Here is a 15,814-nt window from a genome sequence, read left to right on the forward strand (position 1 = left end):
AGTTGGCAAAAATTGTATGAAAGTAAAGGTATTAACGCATTCACATGAATCCCTCTTAATGTTTGTATGTCAGCTAAATGCCTCAAAAAATGCAAAAAAAAAAAAAAAAAAAAAAAAGGTTTATTACAACCTTATTCTTAATTTAGTAATTTTGGCCATTATTTCTATTGCTCATGATAACATTATACTCACCAAAGACTTAATTTAGATCTGGGAACATGGCAACATTATTTTAACAGTCAAAAACAGGCAAGAAACAAGAGTGGCCAGTCAGCTGATCAACCAGGTAGTCAGGTTGCATACAAGGTCACATTTTAATTATGGGTTCAGGGAGGGGGACCCAAATGCACTTTACCAGGATTTAAACAGGCGAACAACTTTGAAAGGACAAAGGCAGGAAGGTAAATCAGACACATTTAACAACTACAATCCTGCCTGTGACCAGTAACCAGGCTGGTCTATACTGTAGAGCTAATGGGGTACTGAGAAGCGGGATCAGATGACTGGTCAAAGGGAAGGAAACTCTGAGGGCGTCTGGCGGAGAGATGGAACATCACAGGTCCAACAAAGAATATGAGATGTGCACTTTAATACTGGTTTATTAAGCTCTCACTCACTCTCGGGGGAGTCCCAGTCAGCATGTTTAGCGACATCCCTGCTCTCTGAAAACAGAAGTGGACGTGGTTTATGGTGCTACGTAATATCAAGGGCAGAGGGGAAATAAAGGAAGTCTGCGCACACAAGCACGTCAAAGTCATACTGAACTGAATAAACAAGGTCACGCAGACCAGCAGCAAAGATGTAAAACAGTGCAGCACTAAGAAAAGTGTTCATGTACCCAGAGCGTGATTTAACTTGATGGATATTTTTTTGTTTTTGTATCAATCCTATATCGATACTATAGTATTGATACTCAAAACAAGACTTCTGTCTGCAGTATTGATACCTTGAGGACAGATCCGATCACACTGTCTGATTTCTTTTAGCGATGTCCCTTCGTTCCAGATCTCAGCAATGACTTTGGTGGAACACAACTGTATTATTATTGATAGAAATGACAACTACAAAACTACAAAACTAAGACCAAGGTTCTATGTTGTCCCAACCTAACCTGGATATCGTGATGTGTCCTTTTTACAAAACAAAAAAACAACCTGCTAAAAGCTGACATGTAACAGCATGACATGACACAAGACAAACCATCCAAAGGTAAATTAGCCCTATTACAAGCTCAGCTGATTAGACTTTATGTAGACACTGCAGTCTATCACACTAAAGTAAACATTAGTTATCTAACCTTACCTAGAAATCATCTACATCAGCTGCTCTAACTGCTTTGTTGATACACGCAGCTGACACGTAAAGTGAACGATACTTATCAAGATTCAAGCAGGCGAGGAAGTTTCCATGACTGAATAGTTATCCAACTATAAAATATTACGTGTGCAATTGCAGCCCCTCAGATAAACAGCAGGCTCCTCTGCTATCTGGGAAACATCAGTTTAAAGCTACTAAATCACATGGACGTAATAAAGCAGTATAAAACAAAGCGGCTCTGAGGGCCAAAGCACCCAATTTATGTATAATGTCATGGGTTCCTTTCTGTCTCATGACCTTTGCTGCATGTTATCTATGATCTGTCCTGCCTGATTTATTTGGCATCACACATCATCATAAATCTAAGGCCGAAAAACAATGATGTTTAGAGAGAAGTTGGGACTAAAATTATGGGTAAGATAATATTCTATTTTTCTGATGGTAAATGTGGAAATTGATACGGCCGACATGAAAGCACTGTTAGATTTGGTCTCTGTGAGGTCGTGGTCTCGTTTAGAGATTAGGTGCAGAAGCATTTGACTCCTCAAAAAATGCTTCATATTTTAACCATGACACAGCAATGCAACTGAGCTGCTCTTAGACTGTATAACTTATTCTGTTTTTCAATATTTACATTTTACATTTTATTAGTTATTTCTATACATATGTCTGTTTTTTTTTAACTATTTTTTTGGGGTTGCATTTTCCACAAGTTTTTCTTTTATTAATGGACACACCAAAACAAATTACTGTCAATTCAACAATTGAATTTCTGCTGTAGTGTCTTGAGTAAGACGCTGGCCCAGTCGCAGCACAAGTTCTGAATGCTCAGAGGATCTAATTAATGCCACCTGGGTGCTCATGAACCAGTTCACATGATGGAGACACTGTCCTCCCAAGGGACATTGCAGTTATGCGGTATGTGTCTTAGCCATTACTCTCATTTTTAACCCAAACCATGTTTCCTTAACCTTAAGCAAGTTTTTGTATCCAAACCTAAACAAACCATATCCAAAATGTTAGATTAGAAAACGTTTCTATGTGTCGTTATGAACGGCAATTACAAACAATGCATTTTGTTGTAGTTTGGAAGACTTGTTGAGGCTTTTAGATAAATCTGAGTCGTAATTGGGACTTGGATGTTGATGTTAATGGTATTGATACAACAAAAGCTCGACATGCTGTATGTGTCTTTGTGGCAGTAAAAAAAAAAGGTACATATTTCATAAGTACTTTAATTAACTGGGAATGTTTTCTGTTTATTCTCATTTTAAGTGTGAAATATTATTGTAGTTTAATTAAATCAGATGAAAACTTTTTTGTAAGTCATCATCACCTCATTACAGCAGGACTAACAACAACACAGAGACTGTTGGTATGTATAAACATGTTCTTGTCAGTTTCCTCCCATGTCGTCCCTGTTTACATTACAACATTACAGCCCATTAATGTGGATTTTCCCTCAGGATAAACACAGGCAGTGTCTTCTGCAAGTCTCCGGGGATGGCAGACAGTGTGTATAAAGTCAGTAAGAGTCCCTCGTGCACCCTCTGATTCCACAGTAGGAGAGGCCCGAACTCTCATGGGCTGACAAAGTCTATGAAACTGGACCGTTGAACTCTTTCCTGCCTCCTGCTGCCACTGACCTTTGACCCCTCTGGTCTAACAGGGAACTACAATGGAGCAAATCTCTAAGTTCCTGTGGTGCTATAACTTAAATGAGTCTCTCTAATGTGTTCTGAAAGGAAGATTCTTGTTTGATAAAACTTGGAAATTATTTTTGTAGCTCACTTGAGGCTAGTTTGGTTAAAACATGTTTATTTTCTTTGACTTTTCATGTCCTGTCTGACTTATTTTTTTAGCAATAATTCTACAATTTTTAAAGAAATCAGTTCAAATCAATGAAATGATTCTGCTGCATGTGTGATGAAGTGAGAAAAGGATAGAATTATCTATAGGATTTATACCCAGGGTGCTGTTGTAATGTTACTATTGAAAGTAATACTGGTTACATGTTTAACAGTAATATTTTTATTTTAGATCCAGACATTTATTCTTTAAGCCACTCTGGAGCATCAATCAAGGTCCTCTTTCCCAAAAAAGATCTTAAAAATGGGTCCTAGGACAGTTAGGTCTGCTCTGGGCAGATGTAAAGGTAAAACGCTCTCTACTCTTAACTCCAGTATTTAAAAATAAATATATAAAGAGGTAGTCAAATACATGAATCAGTTTAAAGCAAAAGTTAAAGCTAATTCACACACCTGTTCAGGTCTTATTTAGAATTAGTTCTTATGTATAACATTTTTTTATTCTTATTTTCAGAGATATTCGCCTTTTGAAGGGGAAAAAGACACATAGCACACAGTCAAAGCCTCATGGGAGCTGTAATTGACTGACTGTTAAATAATTGTTTTATTTTGGTTAAAGTTTTGACAGGAACATGTTTTAGCTTTTCATAAAGAGTCATGATGGCGGAAGGGTGGAGAGTAGAACAAATTACTCTTAAGTTTGTCTGTTTCTTGGTCATTACTCTGCAGCTACAGTACCAAAACATCTAGAATATCACACTGATAATACATTTTGTCTATCTAAGTGTCTGTTGCCACTGTTTCTCTGGTTTCCTTGTTTCTTTCATAAGCTGGTCGTGACAGACAGTGGCTGAGTGTGAGCCTCTTCATTGCAGGTAACAGTAACTGGAGGCAACAGTGAAGGGTTCAGGGCATCTCCACCTGAAACACCAGCTTGAGTCTGCACAGGTGGCTGCGGGTTACATACGTCTGTTACACCTGATGATCCAGTAACCAAAAACCTGGCTGTAAAGCAGGAAAACATGGCTACCAGCTGCAGCCGCACCTCTCTCTGCCAAAAGGCGTACACCAGAGGGTTGATCAGTGAGTTGGACAGGCCCAGCAGCCACAGATAATTCTCCAACACCGCAATGAGTTTGCATATTTTACACAGAAGCTGCACAATGCACACCACAAAGAAGGGACACCAGAGGACCAAGAAGCAGCCCACAAGCACAGCCACTGTCCTCAGGGCCTTGACATGGCTCCAGTAACGGCTCCTCAGCTGCTGATTCTGGTGATGATGCTGGTAATGTTGATGGCTGTGGTTGTCAGCCGTCCTGGAGCCTGCTTGCCTAATTTGGCAGATCTGCTTCTGGTGGCTGCAGGCAATCTTCAGGATGTCCAGGTAGATGTAGACAAACACAGAGAGCACAGGGAAGAAGCATATGCTGAATAAGATGATGATGCCCCCGGGGTCAATGACGGAGAAGAAGGCACATAAGCCGCTGTAGTCCTCAGTCTGCAGCTGGCGCACCATGACTGAGGAACAGAGGACGTTGGTTATTTCCTATATGACAATACTGCTACATACAATCAGAGAAGAAAACAGTCCTCAAAGCCCATTTAAGGGGACGTATCATGCACATTTCCAGGTCTATATTTTTATTCTGGGGCTCTACTGGAATATCTTTGCATGATTTACAATTTAAAAAAGAAAAAAATGACAGTGTAGATCTCAAACTCAGGCTGGCAAAAACAACTTATAGTTAGATTTATGCCCTCTAGCGGGCATAGTAATTATGACACAGGGAAGTGACAGTTCAGATGACGTCAGTATAAGGTGACTTGATAAGATGATTTTTGTCTTCTTAGGAGGAGGTGGGTTGGGTGGATGGCTATAGATAGATTTGGACTTTGTGCAGGAGACCACTGTTCACTTCCTGTTTCCAACCACGAGCATCTTTTAAAAAAAAAAAAAAAAAAAAAAAGTAACTTTGTGGTGTTTGCTGTTGCCATGATGACAAAGGCTGTGTAACTTGAAGGAAATATAATCCACGTTTCAAATGATCATTTTAACCCAACCATGATCTTTCCCTAACCCTAACTAAGTGGTTTTTGTGCCTAAACCTTAACCACAACGTTGTTACATCATAAAGCATAATTACTTTTTAACAGTGATTTGTAACAGTTTTGGGAAGCCAGAGTGCTTTACTACAGCCGCTAGATGGCGTAAACGTATACTATCGTTTTTTTATGAGGATGTGTTGGGTGAGCCCTATCTGATTGGCCAGCTTCAGGAAGCTACCCCTCGGCAGACTCCTGCTGGCTCCGGAGGCTACGTAAACAAACGATAGTTGTCGGAATTCACATCTTTTTCTCGTTCTTTACTCTAAATGTCAACTTCTGAAATACATCTGTACATGTTCTGTTCACGTACATGAGACGAAGTCCGATCCAAAATATGCAAGTGGACAACGTGAACAACCCATGGAACAATGTTTGCAACAAAGACTACGTAACGGACGGTCATTTGTGGGAATGCCTGAACAATCTGACATCATCACAAGGAGGAAGTAGGCTCAAACAAAGTGTTCAGAGCAGGCTGAAGCCCTGGCTTTTGACCATGTTTCACATAGACACCTGAGGTTGTAACAGTATATAAATGACAGAAAATCACAAAAAGCATGATATAGTGTGTCCCCTTTAAAGAATAGGTTCTGTTTTTTTTCAAACTGCTGTATGTTGAAATCTTTGTCACTCTACCGATTTCTACTTTCTATATTGGCCCTGAGGTTGAATTTTTTTAAGTCTCACCTGGCAAGAATCCCATAATGAGGGAGCAAACCCACAGAGCCACAAGGGACCCGAATGCTGTCCCCTTTCCAGACAGCTGGGAGTACCGCAGGGGCATCTTGATGGCAACGTAGCGGTCAAGTGAGATCAGAAACATGGACAGGATGGATGCTGTGCAGGGTGATGTCACAAAGGCCATTCGCATCAAACAGCGGGTCTTTCCTTGAGCAGAAGATGTAGCGTTTGTAGGACAATCTTCAATATTATTATTTCTGATATTATTGATATTATTGCTGTTGTCATTGAAGTCCTCTGTGGCCAGGCCAGTGATGGCCACACCCACCAGGGCATCGGCCAGCGCCAAGTTGAGGACAAAGCACCAGCTCTGGCTGCTCTTCTTGAGGAGTAGCTTAAGTAGAGCAGCTGCCACCAGCAGGTTGGTGGAGATGATGAGGCAGGAGGCGATGCTCAGGATCATACCCATCACCCGAGGCTTCACGTCGCTTTGGGTTGTTGGCTCGTTAGAGTTCATGTTGTCAGGAGTCATGCTAACAGGGGGCTCAATGCTCACATGTGCAGTCAAATATGACATGTTAATAACAAAAAATCCAAATAAAATTCACAAAGCTTGTGTGCAGCAGGGGTGGGCAGACATTTCTGCAATCAAAATCCGTGTTTTATCCATTACAGCTGTTGTCCATCAGAACACAAAATATGACACTTGCAGTTAATCCCCATTAGAAAAAATAGAAACTTGCACAGATGAAACTTTAAGAAAAGTAGGCCTGTGAAAAATATAAAAATGAAAATATTTATTGAAAAGCTCCAACAGCTAAATGTGGAACTGCACTAATGTAGCAAAGATTTCAAGTGTCATACTGGTCTGATTACCAGAAGAAGAGGAATCTTATCAGCCAACATCGTCCATGTGGTTGTTCTCTGTTATGTTAATCCAGTGTCTCGTAATGACTCCACGCCGACTGATGTCAAATTTTCAGAACATTTAACTGTTTCTAAAACATCCATTCAATCTCACAGCTCTCATGGGTGTCCTTAAAAGCCACTCAACAAATGCAGAAAGCCAGAAAAACTCACAGCATTATCAGTACGTCTTGCTTGTCCCCTCCCCTCTGTCACACACACACACACACATGAAGATACAAATGCATACATATCCTTCCACTGCTGCTGTTGTTGCCTCGCTTCAATTGACTCTTGTCCCATCTGTGTGCCTGTTGCTCTCATCCAAGCATTGAGATCTCTGTTTTTATAATAACTTTACTGTATTTTCAATTCTTAATTATATATTTAAAAACTCAGTCTTTGTTAGGGTTGCTGTAATATGGAGTACCAAACCTTACATAATTAGAGAGTAAATAAATGAATGTAAATAAATGAAATTAGTATAGAATAAATTAATGAATTAACATCTAAATGGCCTTTTTCCTGGAAGACATGTCGACATATTCCAGTAGGAACAGCACAGGTGTAAGTAATCAAATCTGTGATGGCTGAATTCCATTTTGCTGCTTCAGTTTCAGGGTCCTGGCATTGTGCAAGCTGGCTCACTGTCACACTGTCATTGTTAATGTTATTTGTAATACCTGTGCTTTTCCTACAAACAAGTCAAAATGTCTGCTGTGATTTTTTTTGGTAAGCAAATTGAAAAAACAAGGAAACATACCTTGTGAGGCTTTGCTTGACAGCCAAAGAATTTACAGCCCCCTCCATAATTTACTCAAATTTAAAGTAAGTGTACATCTAACTACATTTAAATTGCATACATAGATATGCATATCAAAGAAAGAGACTGCCAACAACATTTTCATCTTCGTTTAGAGCAAAATCACACACAGGTAAATAAATACTATATAGTACTAAATAATAACGTAAGAAGATAAAACAAATAATGTGAAATTAATGGATTGACTTACTTCTAAACTTGTTTGGTCATTTTATTGATTGATTGATTCTTTTTTTTTTTTTTTAATCTGTCAGATTTTGTTCTCCAAGGCAGGCAAAACACAGTGTGTTATATTATTCAGTGCATTCAAGCAAGCAGTGTGCTCTGCAGGTTGCAGCTTTACTGTAGATGAGTGTCCAGCAGTGCATGAAGACAGTGGAGCTGAGCAGAGACCCATGAAGTGTGTTCTGACCCTTTATGGAGCATTGTTTAGAAATGTCCAGGGGCTCCCAGACTTTTACATGTTCAGAATCAACATACTCTCCATTTTCCTGGGGAGCCCCTGTACACCTCTTGACCCCTGTCCTTGAGTTCTTTAAGTACTGTACTGCTCATTAGTAGTGGACAGAAATGGCTCATTCAGTACAATACACAAGCAGCTAAAACAGTGTGTGTGTGTGTGTCTGTGTGTTTGTGTGCTGTACAGAGCTGGATGAGCTCTAAGTAAACTCTAACCCTGCTGGCTGCAGTCCTGCCCTGAGAGTCCCCAGGAGAGACATCTGGCCTGATGGGACCATTTTCCACTAGGATTCACACGCACAAATAGATCTGGCTAATGATGCTTTCTCGCTGCACACAGTCAAAACATCATCTGGCATCTCACCAGCTTCCCAAACTGTAGCGAGCAGTCTCCAAGAAAAGTACCAAAAAAAAAAATCATCTGGTTAATGATTAGCCTTGAAAGCATGTATGGCAGTGACCTATACTGTGCAGTTGTTTTTTGTCAATCATGTCTCGAGAAAACAGAATTTTACATTTGCTTCATAAGTCATTGTATTTCCAGCTAAAACAGGATGTTAGGTCTAAAAGGAGCAACTTGTGTGCAACTGAAATATCTCAACAACTACTAAATGGATAACCATAAAATTTGGTACAGACATTTGCGGTGCCCAGAGGATGAAACCTAACGACTTTGGTGTTCCTCTGACCTTTTCTCACCAGCAAGCCAAAGTTTCAATTTATTCAGTTGAGTAGCTTTCTTATGTTGATTGGCACAACGTTTTGTATGGACATTCATAGTTCCCAGACAATAAATTCCAATGACATGGGTGATCTCCTGAGTTTTCCTAGTGCCACTTTTGTCCAAAGTGAAATATCTTCAACTACTAAATAGATTGCCATTAAATTCACTACAGAGATAGATGTTCCCCTCAGGACAAGTTATAAAAACTGTTGATCCTCTGACTTTGTGAGGTCAAAATTTAAATTTGACTTTACTTTTGTTTATGGATAAATATTTGCAAAACTAATGACAATGTCATCAGCCTCAGTTGTAGCCTACTTTTTGTTTAGTGCTAATGAGCAAATGTTAGCATGATAAGACCATAGGCTGTATTTAAAGATTGACTTGGATGTGTGAAGACATCCATTGGTTTGCACTGGAGCCAGTTTGAAGACCAGAGCTGCAGTTTATGGTTGGCAATATCCTTTCGGTTTGGAGCCAGTACCTTCCATGTAAGGAGTGCGGCAGTTGCCTTTCACGCTCTGGAAACACCCTCCGCTACCTCAGACCCAAGCTTACACTAGCTCATTGAGAACACCAAGCAGTGCACACTTGGGCTAACGTTAGCTACTTTAGTTAATTGTACTAACAGGGCAGGCATCGTAATCAAGTAACATTAAAGTAACTGAAATATTGCAACAGTAGTCCCAACTCAGTGTGAATCCTGGAGACGGGGAAAGTAGTAGTAGTAGAATGAACCCACACTGCAGACCTCAAAGCTACTAGTCTTCTCATTAACAGAGCAATTATTTCCAAAATGACCACCAACACACTTATTAGAGGGCCTGAATTTAGAGATTGAGACCATGATGAGTCATTGAATAAAATGATTGACTAAAAATTTCTAGAGAGCAACTGAGGCTTTTAGAAAGGAAGTCAGCTGGAGCCAGCATCTAGCAGCTGTCGATGGCATTACACTTTAAGGTACTTCCACAATGGCTACAGCCTCAAGCTGTTCTTAAGCCATAAGACACTAAACTTAGATTGTGAACCACCTGGTAGACATTACTTGCAAAATATCCCCCAATGTTAACATTGTTATCACGCTGTAGCATTTAGCATTTAGCTCAAAGCACTGCTGTTCCTAAGTAGGCCTACAGGCTAACAGAGCAGCATGTGGCTGTAGATTCTTAGTCTTGTTAGACTGTCATTAAATCAGTATTTGATTCTATAAGCCACTGAGAAGAAAATATGTCAGGAGTTAAATATAACTTGACTTAAGTTTGAAAAAAAAATCCAAAGAGAAAAAAAACTGGTAAAAATCTAAAGGTGTTAGCTCAGCCAGTCTGAGTGTTTTCACACCTTGCTATTCAGTCACACACACCATCAAACTTCAACACTACAGTCCCAGCCGGCCCAGAACAGTTTCATCACATTTTATATGAGTCCACAGCAACCTGAGAGGAAAGATCCTCTTTTTATCACCTCTCAACCCCCCTCCCCTCCCGACAAACCAAAATAGCTCCAACAGACACACAATGAAGGAATGTTATTCACCACTGCTAGACCTTTCAGGACCTTTCAAAACAAAGTGTGGGTCAGCAGTAATTGTGCCCAGTGCCCAGCAGCACCCAGGGAGCCCAGATCCTGTTTACACCTCTGCCAACACCATCCTCCAACCGCTGTGACGGCTTCTTGTAACTCCACCTGGACCTGGGATCTGTTTCGAAGGAACTGCTGAGGGTTTTTTAACAGAAGCGAGGAGGTTTCAAGACAGGAATCTGACAGGAAAAAGTACATCTGGAGATTAAAACTGGGCAGGATTGTTAAGGTGATGATGATGATGATATGTGAGTGATGTTTTCAGGGTAACGTGTGGCCTTCAACAGGAGCTGCTGTTTTCCATTGTTGTTACACATCACTGTGCAGCAGAGTTTGAGTTGTGTCAGAGGTCTTAGCGTTGCCATTATTTAGTCACTCATGATGCAGCATCTCATATTTAATCTTAAACCTCTTTGCTCCAATTTATTTTTCACACAGACGACGGCCGTGAAAACTAAATAGTTCCATAAACTTGTAAGTCTGATGATGTGATCAAAATATAATTTAATATGAATGGTGAACAGAATTTTTTTTTTAATTTTCTTGTTGGTATTTTCAGTTAATACAGTACATCTTTTTGCCAGTTAAAAACAAATATCAGCCTTATTGTTATTAATAGACTGTTGGATAATATTGCAGGTTTTTAGCACTTTGTTCTTCTATTTAAAACTTTTCTGAGGAAGAAAAAAACTTCCAGGCCCTCATCAATCTTTCCTTATTCTAAATCTGGCCTTTGCTCTACCCGAATCATTTAAAAAGACAAACAGAGTAAGCAAAATGTTTCAAACTCAGTATTAAACGGTATTCGTACTTCAGAAACTTTGACTACTTTTGGCCAAGATCTTGAGGTAAAATGCCAGAAGTGAAAAATAAGAGTTCAAGAAAGAGTGTTATCAGTGTCTGTGTGTTAGCCACAGTCTCCACTGAACAAAAAGCAAAAAGTATTCTCAACTAGAGTTGTGTGTTTACACCAGTGTACATGTCCTGCTCATGTACGGTCTGTTGCAGACAATGTGAAACTGATTGTGTTTCTTTCAGACTGAAGATGTCTTTAAAGAGACGGCTGCTGTCTATGTTGTTGTGCTGTGTTTACTGTGTGGCCTCGCTCTTCTGCCTTCACCCAAACCGCGCCAATTGCTTCTCTGTCGGCGCTCGGTGAGTCTCTAGACACTTGTCATATTTTTCTTTATGAAAATAAGAGTTTTTGTAGATTAGGTATGTAGTAATCAATTAATTGAACAACACAGTAGCAGGCATGTTTGGGAATTTGTTTCCCAAATTCAACATTTCCTGCCCTCTGGTGTCCTCTCATGTTGCCTCACATGTTCTGTTGCACTTGAACACATAGCAAAGACTATAATGACCAGTTCACCATTTCTGTAGATGTTTGGATATTAGGATATTATTTTCATATTTTGATACTGTTCATGTGCAGTAATAAGCCGTGATTCAAAAAGAGCAAAAAATGTGATCAGCTGGTTAAAGATGATCATGGTTTTGTTCAGAGTGAAGTTAAAAGTAGAGCAAAAAAGATCTTTGGCTGTGTAACATGTAAAATATGTTTTTTGGCTTAAATTGAAAGACTTTAATGGATATGAAGAATGTCAATAAACCATCATACCCAGACTACATGATCTCCGCCCTTCCTTGGAGTTGTGAGATATTAACAAGAGAATTACTAGATATTTGAATTATGGTCCATTTGACTGGCAACCAAAGTTGATTTAATATTGATTTTGGCCCTACGGTCTGTGTGAGAAGCAACAAATCAGTAGCCTGTGTTCTTAATCAAAAATAGTTGCAGAGAGACAAACAAAACAAAGTAATCGATCATCTTCACTCCACTCTGAAAGGGTTGTCATCTGCTCAGAATACCAAATAATGCTTTGAAATGGCATTGCCAACTGGTAGTCTTTTACTTGAGGCCATGGACAGCTATGCAGATGACTGTATTTGGAAGTAGCTGCAAGCATGCAAGCTTGGTTTTGGTGGTTTTGACACAAAAATAGCTAAATATGAGCAATAATCATTTTAAACTCAGTAGCAGATATTTAGACTTGTCAAACACAGCATGCATAATTATTTGTATGCTGGCTCACTGATACAATTGTCCTTCTGGCTTCTTCTTCAGTATTTTTCCTTTTACGTCTTTCTTTATCTTTCTGTTAAGTCATTCTTTTTCCCACCATGCTTCCTCCATTTCTCTCTCTATCCACCACTCACTGTTCATCCCCTACTCCCAATTGTTCTCCCTTCCCACAGGAATCTGGTGTCGGTCATCCAGCAGCTTTACCAGCGTGTCATTCGGCTGCTGCGTACCACTCTGTGATCCGCAGCACTCCCTGTGTTTGAACCAATAACCCTGGACCTGTGCTGCCACCGTGGCCGCTGTGGCTGCTGTAAAGAATGCCATCCAGCAGTGCATTATCAGCTAAAAGGTGTCACTCCACTTTTGGACTGTGGGGTTTCTATCAACTCAGTATTATCTGAATTGAGCTCCACCCACCCTGCTGTGTTCACTACTGCAATTCTCTGACTATATTTTAGATGAGGGGGAGAAGTGAATCTAAATTTTTTGTTGTTTTTTTTACTGATTCATGTTGATCAAAATTGTGGATATTTGCTGTGTAAGATGTGAGTGAGGTGGATGGGACATCAGCAGTCTTCATTTTAAGGCTTTTTCATGTTTCACATGTTTCAAACTGTTTTTACAACAACAGAAGCCTAAAGCTCTCAGAAATACGCTTGTTACCAAGAGGTTGCTGGGTAACATTCCTGAACTGGCTAGGAGAAGAGGAACAAATCCTCTTCCCTCCAATAACAACCACCACAGAGTTATTCCTGAGGAGCTGCTTTGTGGCTTGTTTGGAGCAGAGTGAAGCTTGAAATATGCATTTGAGAGGTCTTCACAGGTCCAAAATTTGTGGAAACCTATATACCCAACCCGAGATGTATAAAGGAAGCAAGTAAAGGAACGGACCGCATTCGAAAGTGAACCCAGGACGGTCAGAACAGGTCCAAAATTGACCCGAGGATAGTAAGATCTGATCAGACAGACTCAAAAAGAAAGAGAACACCAACACTGGCAGCAGCATGATGCCAATTAACAAGTAGCCACAGTCAAAAGAGCAGCAATGCGTGCCATTTTTTTCTGACACAAAACATTATCAGAACTGATAGGAAGTCTGCTTCGATCCACTATCAGACATATTAACACAAGACCTGTGGCAATTCAACAAGACCCTACCCAGACCCAATTAGACTGACTATAAAGTGGACCCACCTTGATTAATAGAAACCAAGAGCACCTGTGAAGACCTCTACTTAAGTATACAAACATCATGACAGCATTTGGCTTGTGCTTCTCAAATACCTGGCACAGTTGTACATGATCAACATGCACCTTCACTTCCCTGTGATGGTGAAAGAGCAAGAAACATGCAAATTTACCATGGCAGGGAAGGAGAAAACATGATCATCAGACAAGACAGCTTGGCCTCATTGTTGCTATGATACCCTTCACTGCTGTTGTTTGTGTGAAACTTGTATTGTGTTAAGAATTTCCGGTGTCACATTTCTGAAGGCAACAATGTGTGAATTCATCTTAGCATAGCTTGACGCATCCTTGATTGTGTGTCCATGTATGATTGTACTGGGATTAAAAGGCAGCAGGTTGCCAAATTTCCACCAATGCAGCAACAAGCTGCAAGAGAATAAGCTGATAATTGACTTTTGACAGCTGTAGTAGTAATGTGTTGTGTAAGTCAGTGAGGTGATAATGCAAAGGGAATCAAGGGGAGACCTCACCAACTAATAGAGATTTTAGGCGATAGCTGACACTACTGGCCTAATTCTATAGTATATACACTCAGCTTTACTGCTGTGTAACTGCCTGTGTAACAAGTCCTCACTTATATAAGTTATAATATAACAAACTAAGTCAACGCATCTGAAAGTTTTGCTGATCTGAGGACACATCGGCAGGAAGAAGACACATCAGCAGCACTTTTTTTTAAAGTTTATGCAACTAAAACTACTTTTTTAAGGAGTTGGTTGACTTTTTTCACTTAATTATAGTGGTGGCATGCAGATGGTGTTGTTTCAGTTTTATTTATCCAGGTTTTGAGATATTTCAGAGATTTGTGCCTCTACGCTAAAGTCAATTGAATTTTGTTTGTGTGGCTCATTGAAAATTTACATTTAAAGAATTCAGCAGCAAAATGTGTACAATTTCAATGAAAGCTGTTCATTTTGAGATCACAGATGTTGCCTGTCAGGAAAACAAAAATGGGTCGTTTTAAGCCCTTTGAATGAAAAATCTGATGTTTTGTTTTGGTAAGGACAGTCTCCCATCTGTTGCCTTGGTGTCAAAAAAGATGAGCAATGCAGGAAAAAATCCGCATTTTTAGGTAGGAGGTCACCTGAAAGCTGAAAAGCTGTTGGTTTCAATTAGAATTTGTGTTTGTTAAATTGAGAAAGAGGACATAAGTCAGTAAAGACTGATTCAGACTGAGAAAGATGAGTATAAAAAAATATGAAAATTACTATAGTACATCTTAATGGAAAAAATACAATTGCTACCTTTTGGCTTAGAGATGAGAATATGAATGTGTAACCATACCCAGAGGAATAACTTCCCCACTTTGGAGACTAAAATTAAAAAAAAGAAAAAGAAAAAAAAGAGGTGTTCAAGGTGTTTGCTTAAATGCTTAAATAAAAAAATTAAGTTTAGAAAATATCCTGTGACTACTGAACAGTTGTGATTGGTGTGTTTAAACACTGGGCTACGACAGCTGTCCATTGAGGTGATATGATTGATGAGAAGTCCTATTTCGCGCTGCAATTAGTCCCTACACAATATGTAATAATAATTCATTATTAAAAACAATAATTAACTTCAATAAAACAAATCACTTTTCTTAAAAAGCTTGTGTCATTTTTCATTTTTACACTCCATCTATCTATCTATCTATCTATCTATCTATCTATCTATCTATCTATCTATCTATCTATGTAACTATCTGTCTATCTTTATATTGATAAATGATCTTTTGGTTAAAATGAATACTGGTGGTGATTGTACTAAACAGAACATGAATTTGTTGTTGAATTTAGTTTATATCATTATGATATGACACATGGAGTATAAGTAATGTTAGCCAAAGCACTTTCATACTGAGCCAATGCAAGTTAGGGGAAACATATGGTATTTTACTGGAAAACACAAAACTGTATTTGCTTTTACACACCCATTGTTAGGTACAATTAAAACTACTGCAGTCTAATGCTGCATCCTGGCAATAAACCATGCTTTCATGAAGATTATAGCCCCACATTGATATACAGTAAGTGGGGTGGACAAAATATTATTTACACCTTTTGGTATAACACAATACTCTTCAACAG

The 15,814-nt window shown here is 39.3% G+C and overlaps 1 protein-coding gene and 1 long non-coding RNA gene across 2 annotated transcripts; one reads left to right on the top strand and one right to left on the bottom strand.

Moving 5' to 3' along the window:
* Positions 1 to 2,717: 2,717 nt before the first annotated feature.
* Positions 2,718 to 7,477, bottom strand: LOC137196059 (glucose-dependent insulinotropic receptor). The gene is made up of 2 exons (XM_067608860.1): positions 5,922 to 7,477; positions 2,718 to 4,646 (listed from the first exon to the last, which is right to left on the bottom strand). The coding sequence occupies exons 1-2, from the start codon at positions 6,490 to 6,492 to the stop codon at positions 3,949 to 3,951; spliced, it is 1,269 nt and encodes a 422-aa protein (XP_067464961.1). The 5' UTR covers positions 6,493 to 7,477; the 3' UTR covers positions 2,718 to 3,948.
* A 2,092-nt stretch (positions 7,478 to 9,569) lies between these two features.
* On the top strand, positions 9,570 to 15,288 carry LOC137196061 (uncharacterized). Its single transcript, XR_010931207.1, has 3 exons — positions 9,570 to 10,637; positions 11,447 to 11,563; positions 12,671 to 15,288. It is a non-coding gene; the product is annotated as an uncharacterized lncRNA (long non-coding RNA).
* The last annotated feature ends 526 nt before the right edge of the window (positions 15,289 to 15,814 follow it).

The sequence above is a fragment of the Thunnus thynnus genome, chromosome 13 (genome assembly GCF_963924715.1).
Source record: "Thunnus thynnus chromosome 13, fThuThy2.1, whole genome shotgun sequence".
Taxonomy (NCBI): Eukaryota; Metazoa; Chordata; class Actinopteri; order Scombriformes; family Scombridae; genus Thunnus; species Thunnus thynnus.